We start from the raw sequence: 20,357 nt of genomic DNA, 5'->3' as shown, positions 1-20,357 counted from the left end.
GTTAGGCAGAGACCAGGCAGAGGAAACACTAGATGATAACCAGAGCAAGGAAAGCCTGCATGCTCCAGGCTACATGCTATTGGATACAAGAGTGACATGGCTGACCCTCCAAGAACTCCAAAAATTACAAGATTCTTTTACTTTTGAGGACAATTCAATGCACTGCATCATTGCAACATAAAATAAATTCCTGTGCAGGGATGAAGTTTCTATATTGGGTTGCTCCAGGGCAGAATGAAGGCTTAAATAGCCATTGCTGACTCATGGCATTTTCAACAAGATTATAAAGGGGTGAAGGATCCAAAAAGATTTTTAGCACACTAACAGAGCCTGTAGGCTTAGATTTACATGGAGGTGTCACCAAAAATTGCTAGAAGTTCTTCAACAAAACATCTTTCATAGGAAAGTGCTGACTGCATAAATTAAAATTTCCACAGAGATATCAGCTTTAATCATCATCAGCTTTGATTACTTTTTCATTGGAAGCATTTCTCTAACGTGATTTATCTGGTCTGGGGTTTTAGCTGAAACCAATACCCAGGAAGAATAAGTCAAACTGGTAGTGAAGCCACCTTTAACCATTCATGCTTAGATTACATTTGTGCCTTTGTCATTATCCAGTCAGGGGATTTTTAACTATTTAGATGAACTGGAATGGCTACAGAGGGAAAATTTACACCAAAAATAAGTATGGTGTGGTACAATAGGATTGGCTCCTCAGTGACAAGGGCCTAACACCTACTCACTGGGGATTCTAGAACTGATCTTGATTTCCATTCCAAAGCTTCAAAGACCTCAAGTTTCAATCCAATACAAAAGAGAAGCAACTGGTGGAACTTCTGTACTTTCATAGGAGAGAATTCTCATTTCTCTAGACAGCTTAGCTGTTATTGCAATATCACCACTAATGCCAAATATCAGGGAAGATGGAAAACCAATGTAGCCAACTCCTATGAAAGGCTTCATTTTTATTAAAATTGGAGTCCTCAAGGCATGTAATTATGTAAGAATCTTGGGTTTCTTGTCATGAAAAATCAAAAATTCCTTCTCTGTGCAGAGAAAAACTTGAAAATGTGTCCTCTTAAAGAACAAAAGCCGGAAGGCAAGCAGAAAGAAATTAAATTGAATTTTTTGAAGAAGATCTCAGCTTTTCCAAGGCAATCTCATGAATTTGATGGAGGAATTATTCTTTTTGGGAATATTTGTTGACTGAGTAACAATAAGACACCCCCGAGGAGACTTCCCCCAACTCCACTTCCTTCACACACTATAATCTCCATGTCTGGCCTCATTAGTCAGAATTAGCTAAAATACTGTTGAAGCTGTATCAGGCAAAGGCTGTTGCCAGGAAATAACACATCTGAGCTAAGAACCAATACACTTCATATCTGCAGTCAGACAACAAGCAGAACAGCTTCAACTAATGCCACTTTGATGCAGAATTTGAATAAGTTTCTTATCATTTGCCTCAGAGTGAGGGAAAACTTTCTGAATTGCCAGTTCTGAGATGCATCCTACCTTACACAGGATATGGAAAACAATCCCAGCAGCTGGAACACATAAGGAAAAGGAAAGCTATGAAGAGCTTCCATATGTCAGGATGTGCTGGGTTAAGGATACAGTATTCCCCAGATTATATGCAACATATAAATTCCACTTACCAAAGCTTTTCCTTCATTATTACCTTCTGGGTAGTGTGGGTTAAGCTGGAAAAGAAAAGAAGTCAAATACTATCTCGATAGCTTTCAGACATTTCATAACTGGGGGAGAGGGTTTGGTTCAGTTCTCTGTTATGTTTCCACCCTGCAAAAGGAGAGTGGAGTTTTAGAAGCAGTGTGAGAGTAAAAGACTTACTGCTTCAATTCCTGGCTGACTTAGCTGGCTATGTCCTCACCTCTAGAAAGAGCATCTTGCAATCAAGCTTGTTAACTCAAGAGGAATCTCAAACAACCAAACCCAAAAAGGACGATGAAGAAAGAACAGTTACTATTCTAAATGCAGCCAGTTACAGTCACCCACACAGATGCACACGCAATCAGTTCCAGGATTGACCCTGGGCAGATAGACTGAGATAAAAAAATAACACTCTCTATGTCTACTGAGATTTTACAGGAGAAGACAGTGAACTCAGAACTAACTCATCTTTGAAACAGGAGTGACAATGCCACTAGAGAAAATTATTTCATTACACTGTAGTTCTGTTTAGCCATTATTAATGGGGATAATATTTTCTATGTCTATCAGGATTATCAAGCATTAATTAGTACTATAAGAAGCTTGGATGAAAGATGCTATACAATAATAACTTTAAAGTATTACTATTTAAAAGCTGTTAATAATCATACTTTTGACAAGAGAAATATGTAGCCTATAAGATGAGGGATTATGTAGGCAGACATATTCACAAATAAACAAAAACACACACACCCACTCACTAGCTGCACATGAAACCTTTCAAGATTTGATTTACACGAAGAAACAATTTTGTGTCAATATTTACCAATATTCCCTGACAGAGGATATGCTGAAAATGCTGAAGTAAGAATATAAATTATAAAAGACAATTTTGTTCTTAGGCAATTACAGTGTGTATACATCTTACAGATGAGTACTGTCATTTTCATGGCTTGAATTTGGCATTACCAGTGTGGAAGAGTCAGAAGAGAATTGCACAGGGCATGAAGCATGAGTCCCAGGGGAACTTTTCAATATCACATTATCATACATCTAACATTACACAGACAACTGTTGTGAAGAGATTATGTTACATTGACCACACTTTTATTAAAAAAAAATTATTTGTATCTCTTTAACCCCTCAAAATGCCCACTCCTCTCCACAACAGAAGCCTGAAGAAAGGAGGAAAACTTTCAAATCTTTGTCAAATGGCTGAAAATACCTTCCCTACATGTCACAACTTGATGTGCTAACACAGAAATGACCAAGGGTTTATTCTGTCTCCATTTCATTTTTTGCATTAACCACTGTGTTACCATTACAAACTTAGAGACCCTGCTTTCTTCCCTGAGCTGACACCTGTCTCAAATAGTCCATTTTGCTCCTCCCTGACATTGTCACAGTCTCCCAACTCCAAGTGCCTCTTGCTACTGCTATACAGCAACAGGAATGACAGATGAACACCAAAAAACTAGAACTTATACACATATGTAACTATCTTCACAAAGCTTTGGTTCCTTCTTAAGTTTCCACATTTCTTTCAGCATGACATTTGTTCACCTGACATCTTAAAATAATCCTGGTGTCCCAATTTTAGCAGCCAAGCTGAACTCTTTGCCCTTGGTCCCCCATTAAGAAGAGACAAAATTAGCAGGCAGTGCCCCTCAGTCCCAGCCATGCACTCTGGCCTTGCAGCAAAGGTGCAGAGAAGGTACAGGAAGGCTGAATTTCTATGCTACCTTCAGATATTGCTGGTTGCAAGCAAGCAAGAAAAAGTCTGGGTCATCTCAGGTTTGTCACTAGAGCCAGCACAGAGAACTTAGCACTGAGGACTTGATCCCACAGGTTTTATTGAAGGACTCAAGTGAATAGAGTTGCCCACCCAGTATGAACTGAATTCTGATATCCTTCAGCTGTTTGCTTTCAACATAATGTTGATTAAATATATATATATATATATATTTATAACAGTAACAGGAGAAATTAGGAGAATCTCCCTCCCTTGACACTTCCTGCCTTCTTGAAAACGACTGAAGTGACTGCCCTCAAATTTTCAAAACAGGTCGCTTGTGGACTGAGGGTGATGGAGACAGAAGGCTCAGGTGAGAAATCAAGTACATCCTTGACGATGCTTTTTCTTGCCCTGCTGCTACAGAAATAATAAAACCAAAATTTTGTTTAGAGAAAGTTTTGAGATGCTGACATTAAACCATAAACATAATGGAACTCAGTTTTCAGGCTGACATCCATGGCCCCATTTTCAGCTCTGGTCAGCAGCTGCCACTTTCATTTTCATTTCAACGGAGATTGTTGGTGCTGAGGATTTCTAAAAAACAGACCAGCAGCTATTATCCCATGCTACATTCTCCAGATAGAAGGGGCATAAATCAGCTAGTGTTGTGTGTCATATTACACCTGTTCTGAGTCCCTTTCAATATCCCAGCCCAGAATGACCTAAGGACACAATGACAGTCTCAGCACTCCAAAACCTATTGCTTTTTCTGATTGATGTAAGATCACTTCCACGTTCTTCAATAAATTGCCAAAACAAAAGAGCCTTGAAAAGAACAATATTAATATTTTTATCTTGCTGCTAATGAAATCAAGTAAAATTTTCTGCAGGTGTTTAGAAAGAAAGAATGCTATGCTAAAATAGGCCTCAATAAAGCTCAACACTTTTCAAGCTTTTTTGTGTCATTGGATGTCTTGAAATTTCAATTTACTGAATTGTACCTGAAATACAGCAGTAAATATTCCTGCAAAATGTCACTGGAAGGTGCATGCAGCCAATATGCACCAAGAACAAGAAGAATTGCAAACTGCAGAGCTTAAGCAAGTGTAATTGTATAAATTAGTATTGTAATAGTTTCATTATATGCTGTTTTGGGTTTGGGGTTTTTTTGAGTATATCTCCATCAGCTTCTTTTCCAGTTAAAAATAATCCAGAAATCCTAATCCTCTGCTGCTTGTTTTTCAACAAACTCAGGTACAGTCATTTTTTATCCTTCCATGAATGGGAAAGAAAAAGTTACCACAAAAAGACTTTCTCATTTACATTTCTCATTCTGGAGTGTAGAGACATATTTGCAACTACAGAGAAGGCAATACCTTCTTTTAAATCTACATTTAAATAGAATTTAGTTGCACCCCTGTGCAAGAAGCTGAATTCCCAAATTGTGATCCACACAGGGAATCTGAGAGAGCCTGAAGGTGCTCAGGCTCAGGAGCCAGTGCTGCAGGTGGTCTTCCTGAGTATAAAAATTGGTGTCTCTTGGACAGATTTCAGGCTCAGCCTTGGTACACAGTGCTATGTGAAAAGATTAGATGCCTGAATGCATACATATATCAGCATCCTCACCCTGTGGGAGCAGCAGAAGGCCCCCAGGAGAACGTTATGTATGACAAACTCATAATGGAAGTCAGCTTTTACACATGGAAAACTGAGATATAGACAAAGTCTTTATTTCTGGTTAAAACCACGTGGACAGGCAAGAATTCTCATTCCTGAATTTTCACTTAGTGACTTTACAAAATCTGTAAAGTCCGCATAGCAGGAAGGCAACTTTCATCTCTGTGTGTTTGTGTGCTACTTCTGGTATTTGGTGCTCAGAGAATGCCAGTGACCTGCTAATCCTGAGAGGGATTCCACTAGATTGAGCACCAGAAGTTCCAGGCTCTGTCATCTCTACTGATTAAAGCTACTCAAAGCTGTACCTTAATGTTTTCAAACCTCACAAGTCTACAGTGCATTATTTCCTGGGGTTCTACTATTGTCCAGATCATCTCACAGGTTATTCCTGGCTTTAATTTTACTTTTGCATCTTCACATAGTTAGATATCCTTTACAATCCAAGAAGTTTGAAACTCCACACTTCTACTGAAGGTTGTTTTTTTGGAGGAACGCGTGGAAAGTATCCAAATAGGTTATTTTTGGACACTCAATCCAGAAGGAGAGAGCGGAGTTTGGGGAAAGAAACACCCATGCTGATTTTAATCAAATTTTGTTGACTAGGTAAAGGATATTTAAAGCATCTTGTCAGGGGAATAATTAGATTGCCAAATTTCAGCTAAATGAGCATTTTAATGACTTGGTTAAAACCTGCATTTATGAAGGAAGCCCTGACGGACAATAAAAGGATCTAATTCAACACACTCAAACAGTCCCCATTTCATTGATAACCAGCCTGTTAACACACAGCCTGTTACCCAGCCAACAAGGGCAAGTGCTTCGGGGAAGAAAAGCCAGGACAAAAGAAAAATAATCCACTTTTCAAATCTTTCATCTTCATTAGGCTTGCTTTGTTCTTTGTTAATGTCATACTGATTAGCTTTCTATAAATCCAAAGGACTTTTGCACAATTTCAAAGACTTTCAGTGGCATTCAAAGGACTTTTGCCATCTTATTAAGTTGTCAGACAAAGCCTGGCTACAGCTCTACCTCGATAAACTCCATTCAACCCCTCCTCAGCATCAGCACAGAGCTCCTGATAATCATCATGCAAGGAAAGTTTAAAAATCTTAAAAGGCCTTTTCTTTCAGGATTGTCTTTTCCTCATGAGCCATGTCTTAACAGATCAGACAAGTTTCCAGGAAGCACTGGGAAAGCAGAACCTTTTTGTTTGCTTCAGGCCCCCCTGCTAGTCAAAATCAGGAATGAGAAGCAGCCCCAACACCTTCCCGTCCTGATTTTTCACCCTCATTACCAGAAGAAAGATCATCTTGATGGCATTTCCAGCTGCTGTGTAAGCAATGGCAGGCCAGCATTTTGCCATGCCTAAATCAGCACAGATTTAAAGGTCTCACACAAGCAGCATAAGCTGGAGTAGCTCCATGTTATGAATGGTAACTGGGAAATTTCATTTCTTCTACAGGGATCAAGGGCAGAGAACCTGAAACCAGTGCTCAGCCCCACTCAGCCATATCCCATTCTGCAGAGGAAGTCAAAAGAAAGAAAAATGTCTAAGAGATCCTTAAGTGTAACTTGGATGCTGGGCCATAACCTTAGACTGAGCTTCAGCAGCTCTGTGTCAACCTGTGTTATATAAAAGAAAGCATCCTCATCTCTTCAAGAGTGATGCTCTAAATATTAATACCCCATTATATCTTTCAGTGGTCCTCACAGGAGTAACTAGGGATGATTGAATTAGACATGACTGACATTTCTACTGTTAAAAAAAAACAAAACCAAAAACCACAGGCACAAAAAAAACCTCCAAAAACAATAAAAAACAAAGGAGGGAAGTCTTGGAAACATCCATCAAGCATCACAAAGAGGCACAAATACAATTGAATAAAAGCTTCTCAAGTGATCTTGAAAAAATAAACAAAAATAATGCACTTAAGGACAGACCACATGTCTACATTTGCTGTTTTGGAAGACATGAAAATGCAAGATGTATTTTTAATAACATAATTAGGCCTTGTAATGACTAAATGACATAAATGCTGCATTAATATCTTTGTACTTCCTCACTCCTAAATCTTGTATATGTACAAATATGGTCCCAATGCAGCCAGCTTCAGGCAGGATCGAAAGAGCTGAACACTCTCACAGATCACAATTGCAAATGAGCTGGCTGGGGGAAAAGACTTTCCTCTGAGATCCAGATTTATGAAGGTATTTGCACACTGACAGATTCCACCGAAGTCAAGACAAGTCAGGTCAAGAAATTTAGCCACATTCTCAAGATTCTTAAAAACCTTGGAGAAATCTAGTTCTCGGTTTTGTTAAATGGACATCTAGATCTGTCACTTTAAAAAGCCATATCCAAGTCTGCAGAACAGGTCAGGCAGGCTCTGTAAATCAGTAATCCATCCTCCTCCTCTGGATCTCTTCCATCTCTTCATGCATAGCTGTAAATTATCCTTCACTCCTTATGGAGCTTTAAAACAAACCCACACTCCTATGAGACAGAAAAACTGAAATAAGGCTTCCAGCGTTGAGTTCACCCTGTCACCTTGACAAACCCTTTTTCTTATGAGAACCTTTAATCACAGAGCCAAACAGACAGAAAATAATCAGAATGCTGTGCTAAAATTTAATGAAGAGACACTGGGAAAAAAAGTCCCAAAGGAAGATTTTGATGCAATCTCCAGGTGAGGAGGTCCCACAGTACCAAGGAATGAAATCTGTGAGATGTGTGAAGGCCTTGGTAGATGCTGCCATCTCCTGGCATCTTCTCTGGCTTACAAACTGTTCCTGAGCAAAAGGTAGCTCTCATCTCAGTTAAACAAGGCCATTTTTATTTTATCTTATTTGTTACTTGCCTCACTCTTCAGAAGGCAGAAGGAACCACAGAGCATTTAACACTATGCTCACCTTCTCTGCATGACCAGGGCATCAACAGGTCCTTCTGCAAAGGTATGTTTCCATGTCAAACAAAAAAGAAAATAAAATTACACTGGCAAGCTGTGGTTCTGTTGTTGCTTCCTAAATAAAAAACATCTCTATCAGTAGTCCAATTTCCAACAAGTGGATAACAAAAGGCCTAAGTTTTGGACTTCAAATAATCAGTCTCAAATGCCTTAATAAAATATCCTGTGTAGGACTCCATTTTCCAGCAGTTTAAGGAAGTGGAAGAAAAGTCCATAAAACTACAGAGACAGCTTCTCAGGGCACCAGGAGTTTAATCCTGGTCTATAACCTCAAGTTTAAGAACTGATTTGTCTTTTATATTTCTTTAATCTTAGCTAATGCTGAGTATACTATTACCCATACAATTATGTAACCTTTTTTTAAATATCATTAAATGCTTTGTTTTCCATTCTTGTGGGATTCTTGTGACAATCTTTACTATTCAGAAGGCAGGAGAGGATTATTTTCTCTCAATATTAGCTTGAGTACGTACTCACCTATCTCCACCATGATCCCAATCAAGTGATTATTACAACAGGCTTAAATTTACTATGAAGGGCATGGCCCTGTCCATCTGAATAAATGCATACCATAACAATATCTATAACATGGAAGGCTAGTATTTTTAATCACAGAATCATTTGGGTTGGAAGGGACCTTAAAAATCCTCTAGTGCCAACCCCCCGCCATGGACTGTAAAAGCAAAATTTAACATCAATTCTCAATCTAAAGTGAATAATCTACATAAGCTTCTCTGAAAAGAAAGGGGCAGCTTGGGGAAATTTTGACCAAAAAGTAGAATCAGGTAACATGGAAAGAAATTATTCAAGAAAGACAAGAGAAATATGAGTAACTTCTACTGGCCATTGATCCAAGAGTTCTCAGTAAGTGGTTTACACCACAGTGTGGTGAAAATCAGCTGACAGTCCTGCAAAGCTTCAGCAGTCCCACCCAAAACACTCATGCTCTGGTGCCTTAGCTCAGTGACCCTGTTCCAGCACAGACTACTCCCTCTTCCCCAAGCCTACACCACCTCAGGGACAGCACCTTGTGTCTGCACAATCCAATACCTGAGGAAAAAGGACATTTCTGAAGCCTGTATTGCCACTGCAGTGCTCCACCACCACTGCCTTGCAAGATGGACTGGACTTCCTGTTTAATTAATATTCATCTAATTGTCATTTCATCTCATGTGCGTGTAACCCTGTGCTGCTCAGTCCAACTAAATTCAATCATTCCCACCTTCAAAAGACTATTTAGTGCTAAAATAATCCTAAAACTGGAAGGGTGTTTCATGCAGGATTTTAAGAACAGAGTTTAGAACAAAACTCTGATCAGAGTTGATCCAACTTAATTACTGTAATTGATTACTGCTTAAACTCTGCCCTTTCACTCTTACAGAGAGAGGAAGGAGAAGTCTATAAGAAAGCCAGAGAAGTTTTCCACAGCAGTAATTGTTTATGGCCACAGTTCTGGAGAAACACAGAATATGAACATTCAGGCTGCCATTTTACCTGCCTTATCTTAATTCATTGAGTTTAGTTCAGCTAATTTAATAATAGGACCTCACTAGATTTACTGCGATATTTTGGCCAAGGTATCTAGTAACTAATCTATTCAGCTAGGTAAAACAGAATTATCACTGATTTTTTTCTAAAACAATTTTTCACAGAGACTATGTACATGTTCACAAGGTTTCATAAGGAGCATACTGTGGCTTATCTATGGTCTACTGCAATATCTGAGATCAGCACGTGATCTGATAGATGCAGATATATTTTGTAATTATTTTAGCCACACCTGAGAAGTTGAGTATGAAATGACAGACTTATCCTGCATTTCTTGTGTATGGGCACACATATCAGTTTAACAGCCTCATAAAACAAGTGTTAATGTTTTCAGTATGAATTGCCCAGTTTAGAAATCACAGAACCGGTGCTGCTCTAAATGTGGAGAACAATATTAAAAGTGCATGTTTTGGTTCAGCACAATTGATAAGCTGATATTCAGTTCAAAGAGACTTTTATCTTGGCAATTTAAAATATTTAAAAGGTTATGTGTGTTCATGAGAAAGGCACAGCTGTGTGGTCCCAACCTGCAGCATCTGCAAAGCTATTCAAGCAAACTGCAGCTCACTCCCACACACACAGAGACGGCTTTGGGTGCCTTCTACATGGGCCACATGCACTGAAAAGACTTTTGGGAAAATCTTTGTTACTTTGAAACGTCCAATTTTCACCTAACCTTACAGCCTCTCTTTATAAATGTAAAGCTTCAAAATAACTTGGGTCATTTTCCTGTAACCAGGGCTATAAAAAGGATCTTCAGGAGAACTTTTTCTGAAAGACTGCTGACTCTGTGAAGATGAGAATAAAACTCTGTTCTGAGAATGAAACTCAGCAGCCTGGATCTTAGCTGGTGGCTTAGTGCCTAAATCTCCTGCTGAAGATCTGGCTCAGCTCTTTTGGGTGAAAACAAGCCCTTATGACACTAACAGCAGAACTCCTGCTGTCTCTAAAGAAGACAATTTCTCTTTCCAATTTTTCAGCTGAGTATTTGGTTCCACTTCTTTGGGAATGTCTAAGCCTGTGGCTTAAGGTTTCCTAATGTCAGACATCATTACCAAGTACCCAGATTTCCAATGTCCCAAATCTTATCACCAAACATCAAACCCTTTCTTCAGTATATTCCTCCTGTCTTAAGTACTTGTGTGAGAGCACACAGACACTGTGAGTGACCCAGGGTGTGCAGAGCAGCAGAGGAAAGGCAATGCAGGTGTGTGGAATCACCAAGAGTCTCCCACTGTGACTCCTTCAGCAGTGGGCCTTTCAGGGTAGCTCACCTTCAGCCCAAAGTCTGGGAAAAGGATCTAGGTTGCTTTAAGGTATTAGTAGGTCTTAAAGAACTTCAAAGCACAGTAATTAAAATTAGGCTAAATAATGCCAAGTGGAAAGAGGATTAAAGGAAATAGTACTACTTGAGATTGTGTCAGAATCTTTTACCTGAAGATTTTTTACCTAAAAATCCTCCAGACAGATCCCCTGGTGGAAGAAGGAAGCCCATCAGTATGCTCAATGCTTTTCCTGCCTCTCTATCAGCTCAGCTAGCAAAATCTTCCTACTGTGAGCATCCCTCACTATAAACAGAAAGGAAAATACTCCCATTCTCAGGTGGGAGTACTGGTTCCTCTTGAAAATTAGCTATTATTAGCAGTCCACTGTTTATGTTTTGATAGTGGCCTTGACGTAATTAGAAATAAATGAAAGTTTGATAGCTCCTGTTTGTTCTTCCTCTGAATTCAGTGCAGGCTGTTACAGGAGCTGGAACACAAAAGCAGCACCCTGGGAATACTAAAGAGTTGTCTGCATACAGAAGTTGCACTGCTGTAAATCTAACTCAAGCCAGTCAGAGCAAGTCTTTTTTCAGGGGTTCCCTAACATATAGTGATTTATAACTTTCTTCTTGCAGTAAATTTCTGCATTCATACTTCAAAGCATAAGTTAAAATAAGCAATCCTAACTAAATCAGTGGAAAAAAAACCCTACTTTTAACTCCATTGATAAAACTTGTACACAAACCTGTGTTAATATGGATTAGATATGACTCAAAAAGTTCACAGCTTCATGCTGTGATATTTTAATGGTTATTAAAATATGCAAGACTGTACCACTTCATACACTTGGTATTATCTGCTGCATTCCAGCTTGTCAAGAGCCATATTTTATTTCTAAGGAGTCTTAAAATATATTAAGCTGCTCTTTTGGGGAGTCACAATACTCTTCTGCCTTAATACAAAGTACCAGATAGTAACCAGACAAGTTGCAAGATCTTCTTTCTCCTCTGGGACCTTCCATTCCATCAAAAGGGGCAGAGACTTCCTCAGAACTTTTTTAATTCAAATTTTAGTCCAAAGGCAAGAGTGCAACAGCAGAACACTGCAGCCTATATAATCACAATGAACTTGCATGACCCCAATCCAGTCACAAAACCACTCCAAAAATCAAGGGCAAACAGGAGCAGAGAGAAAAATGAGCCCAAGGGTTTTCAGTACAAACATGGTGGATATTTAACAGTGGTGTTTGCCCTGCAACCCCTGGGTGCAGCACTACAGTATGACCCAGCAGGGACCCAGTGTGGGATCTTTGTGAAGACCTACACTGCAGACCCACCTGCTACAGCAGTTCTGAGCCAGCAGGACTTGGTTAGGCAGCACACAAACACTTGTTTAACTGGCATTCTTACCTCTGCAGCCAAGTAGTTTCCAGTTGCCAAATGCTTGAATCTAAACAAGCTATTCCACTGTCCTGCCCCTCCCCGGCAAGGGTCATGGTGGACAACCTAAAAGAAGAATTTAGATTTTAATCCTGCTCCTCAAGATCATACTTCAGGTCACTGACATTTCCTGCAGCTCACTCCTAATAAAAATATGCAAATAACATCATTACAGCCTGCCAAAGAAAGGAATTCTGTGCTTACATGAAGCTAACCATAGATAAAACTACTTGCATTTACTTCTTGCCAAGTGCCAGGAAATATTCCTTCTATTACTTTCCATGCTTTCATTAATTTATTCCCTGCAAACATGATGAGCCAAATTTTGCTTTTTAGTGACATCTCATATCATCTAAAATATCACAGGTTATTTCTTTTATCCCTTGACTGAACTGTAGGTCATTTGCTTTCTTCAAATCTTGCAGTGTCTGTCTCCTTTAAAGAGGAATCTCCAATAAGTACAGGTGCAATACACTCTACTCCAGACAATCCTTACCAGACAAAAATCAACCATTTTTCTGAAGACTCTGTTCTAAATACACAAAGTTTGTCCATCACACAAGAACTTTTGGGTATATAGGAGTTGCATTATCTTAATAGCAAGGATTTGAGACATACCAATTTCCAATGTTTCTTAGTTGAACAAAAAAGTTTGCTAGTTCCCTCCTCAAAACCACCCTCATTCACAACACCACCTTTATTCAGGTTTACTTTAAACAAATGTTGATGTGTTGTGTGATGTTTGGGAGATTTCCTGTCAGCCATGGATCTCCATTTTTTTATACTGCACATGAAGCTAAATGTAAACACTCAAAACTCAGGAGAGGTGAGTGTCCTTTGATTGGCTTTGGTAAAATCACACCATTTACGTCAAGTCTGAATTTGAAATTTGACTCTCCCTCATTTCAGTGCAGGCAAATATAGTAAGAAAGCCTCCTGTCTCCAGACACACAGAGCAATAAAGCAGCTCGTCAGGGTTCATCCTACACAAACCACTTCATGAAATAATAATAGTTACAGGGAGGTGTGTGATGATATCAGGAGCCTATGAATGACTCATGTTGTGCTGAAGTTTTTTTACTGAGCCCTGGCCTTCAGGTCCTAAAATATTTATAAAGACAAATAAAAAATACCTCTATTTCCCACAGTGCTTTAGAACTTGTTGCAGACGTGGCTGACTGACGTAACGTGGTGCGCAGGAAAATGTGTTGTTTCTTCTCATATTCATCACAGGTCAGAAACTTCTCTTGCTCTGCATGAAACAGCCTCACAACATCTCCCTAAAGAAATAGGGAAAAGAAGCACTGTTAAGTGGTAGGCAAAGCCTCCAGAGTAATTTTCTATTTGTAACAGCTCCAGTGATGCCAGCAGAGCTGATAGGAAGAAAATACTTCTGAGCTTCCTATTGCTGGAGCAGGTACCAAGTGAAGAGTATTCAATCTTAGCACCAAGTCTGGAAATCAGATGAGATAATTCAGTCCTGCAGGAGACCCATGGCCTTTTGGGAAAGCACAATGAACAGTGGGCAAAAATTAACCTAAAGGTGATTTTTAATTCTAGTTAACTTTACTAAGTTGATTTTTTTTTTGTTTCTAATCTCTCTTATTACTTAAGGGAAGTGAAGAGATTTTTCTAACATTGTATTATCTTATCACTTCTACTCTGCAATCAACACCAACACCCCCTCTCTATTTCTTCTGCTGGAATCATTTTTGTTTCCTCCTGCCTCTCCCCAAGATTTGAAACACTATCCTTAAATGGGTCTACACAAAGATACCATTTTCCCTTTCAAATTCTTCCTCAAAAACTGCTGGTACCTTGACACCTATTGAAAAAATAGCCATTGATAATGATTTATTAAGGTACATGTGAGGACAAATTAAGCTTATCTCTAAATGAAAATGTAAATTATCTCAGAGATTAATCTACAGGCATGAAACTGTGCAATACCTCAGCACGTAAAGCTACATTGTCTTATTACAGTTATTGTTACAGTTACTTGGAACATCTCCATAAAGTCCTTATTTCCTCTTTAATTCACTGGGTAATATTTCTCTACAGTCAAACACACTAAGACTTTTTGGATTCAAAAATCATACTTACTCCTTTCAGTACGTCATCTCGGTAACTACTGAATTTCATGAACAAAGTTATTTTCCAGCTTGTGTTACAGTTGACAGCATTTACCTTTAGAGGAAAAAAAAATCCAATTATAGTATATGGGGATAGGGGGTTTTTTTTGAGACATTCCATTCTTCTGAAAGACCACACCACAGCTAGGATGGTAGGGGACATGGCTTAGCTGCATATCTGTAGAGTTCTTAACACTGGTCCTGAAGCTCTCAAGTGTTAATGATTGTAATGTTGGAGAAGACAGAGTGGGGAAATGCTGCTCTGTTTGCTGACAGCCTACCAAGAACACCCCAAAAGGATACTGAGTGAGGATTTACTCTTACCTCAGTCAGAGTGTGAGATACTCAAGGAGACCTCATAGAGTTATCACTGCAGCAAATATTTCATTTTGGGTTTTTGAGGCTAAGCTGGAACCAGTCTTTAAGGCTGGCTTTGAGTCCATTGTGGGCTCATGGTGGGTTCTGGTTACCAGTAAAGCACAACATATCACAGAATGGTCTGGGTAGGAAGGGATGTAAAGATCATCCCATTCCAAGCCACTGCCATGGGCAGGGGCACCTTCCACTATCCCAGCTTGCTCAGAGCCCCATTCAGCCTGACCTTGGACACTGCCAGGCATCCAGTGGCAGCCACAGCTGCTCTGGGCACCCTGTGCTGTTGAGAGGATGGTGGAGGCACAAGGGACACCAAAGGCAGCTTCAAGCGTCCACAGCCCTTTAATGTTCTACCTTTCACACTCTTAATCTTACATGCACTGCACCTGTGTGCCCTCTGCTCCCTTTGGTGATTGGTCAGCACACCTGGGCACTCCATGGTTCATTACCTTCAATAATGTACCCCTGTCCTGCACAGCTGTAGCCATTGGGGATGAGGCTTGGCCACAGCCCCACTCCCAATTACCACAAACTGTGAGCCTACAACACTGTGCCACGGCCTCACCACCTTCAGAGGGCACAATTTATTCCTCATATCCAATCTAAACCTTCTCTCTGTCAGTGTGAAGCCATTCCCTCTTGTCCTGTCATTCCAGGCCCTTGTCAAGAGTCTCTCTCCATCTTTCCTGTGGGCTCTCAAGGCCACAGTGAGGTGATTCCAAAGCCTTCTCTCCACCAGGCTGACCAATCCCAATTCCCTCAGCCTTTCTATAACCATGTCAGATCAGCAGCTACCCCTCCTGCCCTCCTGAACTCACCTCTTTGCAGCCAGGGTTGTCTAGAAGCTCAATGTTGCTGGCATGCAGAGGCTGTCCTGCATTGACTGGCATGAGAACAACTTTATCTCCCACCACTACCTGGAAGTCAGAAATAAAATGCAATTTAGACCTAAGTAGTTATCCAATAAAATAAAGTAATGTAGCATGTTTAGAAAATTACTCAAATGCATGCTCTAGTATTGGCACTCAGTGAATTTATTTGCAGACAATTCACACAGCAGTTGTGTTTCCTCACGATCTGCAATCACCCGGGTTCAAGATTTCCAACTAATCAACCCTTGCATTCCCAATAAGCATGTCCCCTGGTTCAGCAGAAACTCCAGACCATGAAATAGATATGAATCTATAAAGTCCAGGAGTAGCTCAGTTCATCCAAAAGTTACACTAAGTTCTCTTTACCCCAGAGAAAGCTTAGAAAGAAATCATGAGCTCCCATATCTGTGGACCATCTGCTGGCAAATGTCCTGACAAGCTCAGTAGTTCTCTGATTCAGACTGCTTGACTACAACCTAGAAAGGCACAGAAATCACTGGAAATTCAGAAAGAGGCGAACACATTCCATCCCCTCTGCTGTTGTTCCCTAAATAATGATTGAGCTCAGCACAGGCAGCAGGTACAACAGCTGAGAGACCGTCTCTCTAAAGAGGAATTCCTGGCTGGCTCCCTGCAAGCAAATTCCCATGCCCTTGCAATTCTTTACAATATACAAATCAATATAAAAAAATTTCTTTGACATAAAAACTGCTTGAGACATGCATATGGAGAATTCAATTCATGCCTGGAAGGGGGAAAAATAAATAATAAAAAAATATCAATCCACATAGATTGGTTGGCACTGGGTCCTGATTTGCTTATGCTCTTCACAGCAATTTTGAGCACACTCAGACATGAAGACAAGTGGCTACATGTGATTTTTTTCTACATTAAATGCTGCACAAGCCATGCTTTCTCTTGGAAGACAAATAAATAAAAACACTTTCTGCATTGATCAGCACATTTCCTATGAAAAAGCTGAGCCCAGTTCAGCCTTGTGCAACTTCAATGCAGGTGAATTTGGCCCCCTCATTGCAGAGGTGAAAAGGAAGGTTTGCCTGTTCTTTACCAACACAGCCAAAATAAACAGTAGCATAAGACAGTTCACCATGCTCAGATCACACACAGAAAAATCCTACTTGATCCAAGGCATGGGAACAAGTTCACTAACAGAATCAAAATAATGACAAGATGCCTATAAGACACATTCCTTATGCAATACACTCCTGCATGCCATGCTTCACACAGACATTACTTACAGCCTGTTTTAAGAAGTTATGACCAGACAATTCATTAACCAAAATACCACCAGGTTTGCATCCTGCAAAGTGGAATCAGGACTTCAAAATTGTTGCATGTACACCAGGACTATCACAACTAAATCAGTAAGACAGCACATCATTAAGCATCTTATTTAAAAAGAAAAAAAAAAAAAAAAACACTAAAATGGCAAATAACTGCAGTCTAATCCACACAGCACCAATCCTGCTATCGGGGAGTATTTTGTTGTTCAGTCCATCTGGAACCAGCTCTAGCCTTAATCAGTCCTATCTTCCATTGAAGAGCAGCTTCAAAAATGATGAAGACTTAATAAAAGTCTGCAGAAAATACTGTAGTTATGTCAATTACTGTAAATTTTCCATCATATTCTTTAATTACTTTCATTGACTTGCAAAATTAATCAGTTGCTAGTGAAACTAAGCTAATCTTCTTTTAGAAAACAAAGTTCTAAAATATTTCACAAGGCTAAAAATCTCTGATCACTTACCAGAAGAGTCACACACATGACTTTCTGTATCAGATTCCCAGATTCCTTTTCTTTTAGGACATATGGCATACCTTGCCTGCATTACCCGGCACAGTAGCAGCCATCCAAGCAGTAATTCAATACTCACTTCTCTTGCATAAAAGACTTCCTGAAATGTGCTTTCTAGGGAATTTCCTCATTATAGCACAGGAATATAATTTTAAAAATCCCAAAGTTTCTAAACAGAGTAGGGGCCTGATATACCAAGCTAACTCCAGGAATTCAAAGGTTTCCATGAGTGGGAATAACTGAAAAGGAAGCAGTGGGTACAAGGCTGAAGCCTCCTCCATCTGTGAGAGAAAAATGAGGACTTCCCCCATCACTGGCTACTCCTGTCCTCTGTGAAACAGCTGCCTGGTTTGTGTAGCTGTTGAAGAGGTAGAAATGCACAAAAGCAGAGAGAGCTACCAGAGCACTAATGTTTATCACTGGAAATTTGCAAAGAAAATTGTCAAATCCTTTTGGGCCTAGTAGAAACAAGAAACAACTTCCCTTTGTAAATTCCCTCTGTAAATTACAATGGCAAGTTGCCAGCTCTGAAAGACAACCTGGAAACAGAAAATGAGCAGCAGGCCATTCCAAAGGAACTGAGTCCATTGAGTTAGGAATAAACCAGTTTGCCACATGGCCCTCACGGCTCAGAGCCTGTCAGATAAATCCCCACAGAAATGGACTGGGAAAGGGGTTTGTGGCATGGGATGGCACTGCCATCACTGCACTGATCTGCAATCCTTGTAGATGAGCAAGTCTGCTTCCAAAGCCTCATGTGTGCATAACAGTGGAAAATGGAACCAAAACCTCTGTAGTACTGGGAATGACTTTGAAGGCCAAGGATGGTTCTGCTGCTCTCAGCTGTAAGGGCCCATTGTGGCATTGCAGATGACAAGTGGGAATGCCAGGTCCTCCCTCTGGAGAGCATGACACACATACTTATTTTCCAGGCATGAGAAGTTTAAAAAGATGCTGAACTGATGTTATTGCAAGAAATTAAGCCAAAACAAGAAGTCACCCTTTATTCTCTCCAAAGAAGGGAAAGAAATACCAGGCTAACGTTTGAGCCACATTTGTTCTCCTCAGATGAAAACCCATGCCGAGGCCCCCCCTGAGAGATATATTTGCTCTATTTCTCTGCAACAGGCTTTGGGAAAAAGGAGGATTTTCAAATACCCTTTTAATCACTACATGAAGCAGGGAAAGACTCTGACTCTAGGGATATTTGGCTAGGAGCTGGGAATGCAATCCTTCTCCTCTCCACAACAGATTGCAAAAGGGATTGCAAGCAACCACACTCATCATCCTGGAGAGCATCCCAAGGGCTGGGTAACCACAAAATTAAGGAGAGAAAATACACAAAAAAAAAAAGCCATTCCCTTCTACAACCCTAAGAAGGCTTTCACTGATTATGCACAGGGGAAAACAGCCAAACATTCCCAGCCAGGTCTGGGAAAAACCACACAAGCTCATCATCGTTTGGCCTTCCCAGCGGCAGATCTGAATTCTCCACATCAGGCACTTAAACCAAGCCACAGAATGAAGAAGGGAGTTGTGATCTCACAGCACAGTTCTCAGATCTGCAGCAAAGAGCTCTCCTGTGCATTCTTCCTCTCATCAATATGCAAGACTCCAGCTGAGTCTTGCAGAAACCTACCCAGAAAAGGCTTTCCAGACTATTCTACCCAGCTCCAATCATAGATACCATTGTCACATCAGAAGGGAATACAGATTTAAAGAAACTGATGTATTTCCTAGAGACATTCTCTACTGACCCCTTGAAAAAAATATTGCCACAAAAATTTTTTAAAAACTCTTAAAAAAAAATAAGACTTTAGCATAAACTATGATTTCTTGTCAGCTTTGTAAATCTGCACTCAACAGGTAGACTTAGCAAAGATGCCCCAACAGAGAGGCTTGAACATGGCAACACAAGAGATTCCAGACCATATAATTAAGTAACACTTTCCAGTTACACATGAAAGGTCAAAGTCCCAATTACTCTTCTAATTGCTTCTTTCCTGAACTGAATCCATTATGAAACAGGCCAGCAGTGAAGAAGTTATACCTCCTGAAATTCTTCTCCCTTCTCAACACATTCAGCATTTCCACTTACATTGTCACCTTCACTCCTCAGTTTCCAGAAGGGCTGGATATAAAACCAGGAGCCCTCATTCCCTGCAGCATCCAGGGACACCCGCATAGCATTCTTCTCTAGCAGAGCTGGCAATCTCTTGTTGACTGTGAGGTATTTGTTGCTTTTTATGTGAAGTAGCTGGGAACAAAAAATAAATTTTAAAAAAAAGTACAACTTTTAGGTGCTTTTTCTCCCTCCAGTCAAAAGAGGAGGCACAAACTTTCACACTGCAGAGATTTTCAAATATAAATATAGATATAAAATATAACTAACTAGAAGGCAGTTATCAAAGTATGTTACAGTTTAGGAAACAGATGAGCTATCTTGGATTGTGAGAAATGTGTCAGGGATCAATTTTACAGCAGGGCAAGTGTCCATTGCAGTTCTCCCTTCAGGAATTACATCCATTACAGAAAAGTTGTACTGCACTTAAGAACTTAGCTCCTGTCTCATTTATATGTCATGAGATACAGATTACTACAATGATTTAAAAGGAGCTGCACAGCACCTCTACAGCATGATTTTGAAATAACTCTTGAAAATAAAAGACATATTTACGTTCAGATTCTAAACTGCAGCACCAAGAAATACACATAGAATTTTTATAATGACAAATTATTTAAACAGGAATATGCAACACTTCTGGTAGGCTTTGAAACAGGCAGAAAAGCACAATATTGTAAACTTCACCAAGTTCTGTTTACCCGACCCTTGACAATCCAGATTACAATGGGTAGAC

At 39.9% G+C, this 20,357-nt stretch overlaps 1 protein-coding gene across 1 annotated transcript in view; it reads right to left on the bottom strand.

Annotated features, from left to right (window-relative positions):
• Positions 1-20,357, bottom strand: part of ITPR2 (inositol 1,4,5-trisphosphate receptor type 2) — a 243,390-nt gene that overhangs the window by 185,801 nt on the left and 37,232 nt on the right. Inside the window, exons 5-10 of the mRNA XM_036405007.1 lie at positions 19,598-19,756; positions 15,630-15,728; positions 14,408-14,491; positions 13,438-13,584; positions 12,275-12,370; positions 1,662-1,706 (exon numbers count right to left, since the gene is read on the bottom strand). Of these exons, the coding sequence (XP_036260900.1) occupies positions 1,662-1,706; positions 12,275-12,370; positions 13,438-13,584; positions 14,408-14,491; positions 15,630-15,728; positions 19,598-19,756 (630 nt within the window). The remainder of the gene's footprint in view (positions 1-1,661; positions 1,707-12,274; positions 12,371-13,437; positions 13,585-14,407; positions 14,492-15,629; positions 15,729-19,597; positions 19,757-20,357) is intronic.

Source organism: Molothrus ater, chromosome 5, assembly GCF_012460135.2.
Source record: "Molothrus ater isolate BHLD 08-10-18 breed brown headed cowbird chromosome 5, BPBGC_Mater_1.1, whole genome shotgun sequence".
In the NCBI taxonomy this organism is placed as follows: domain Eukaryota; kingdom Metazoa; phylum Chordata; class Aves; order Passeriformes; family Icteridae; genus Molothrus; species Molothrus ater.
The sequence above is the reverse complement of the archived record's forward strand: the minus strand, read 5'-3'. Positions and strand labels throughout refer to the sequence as shown.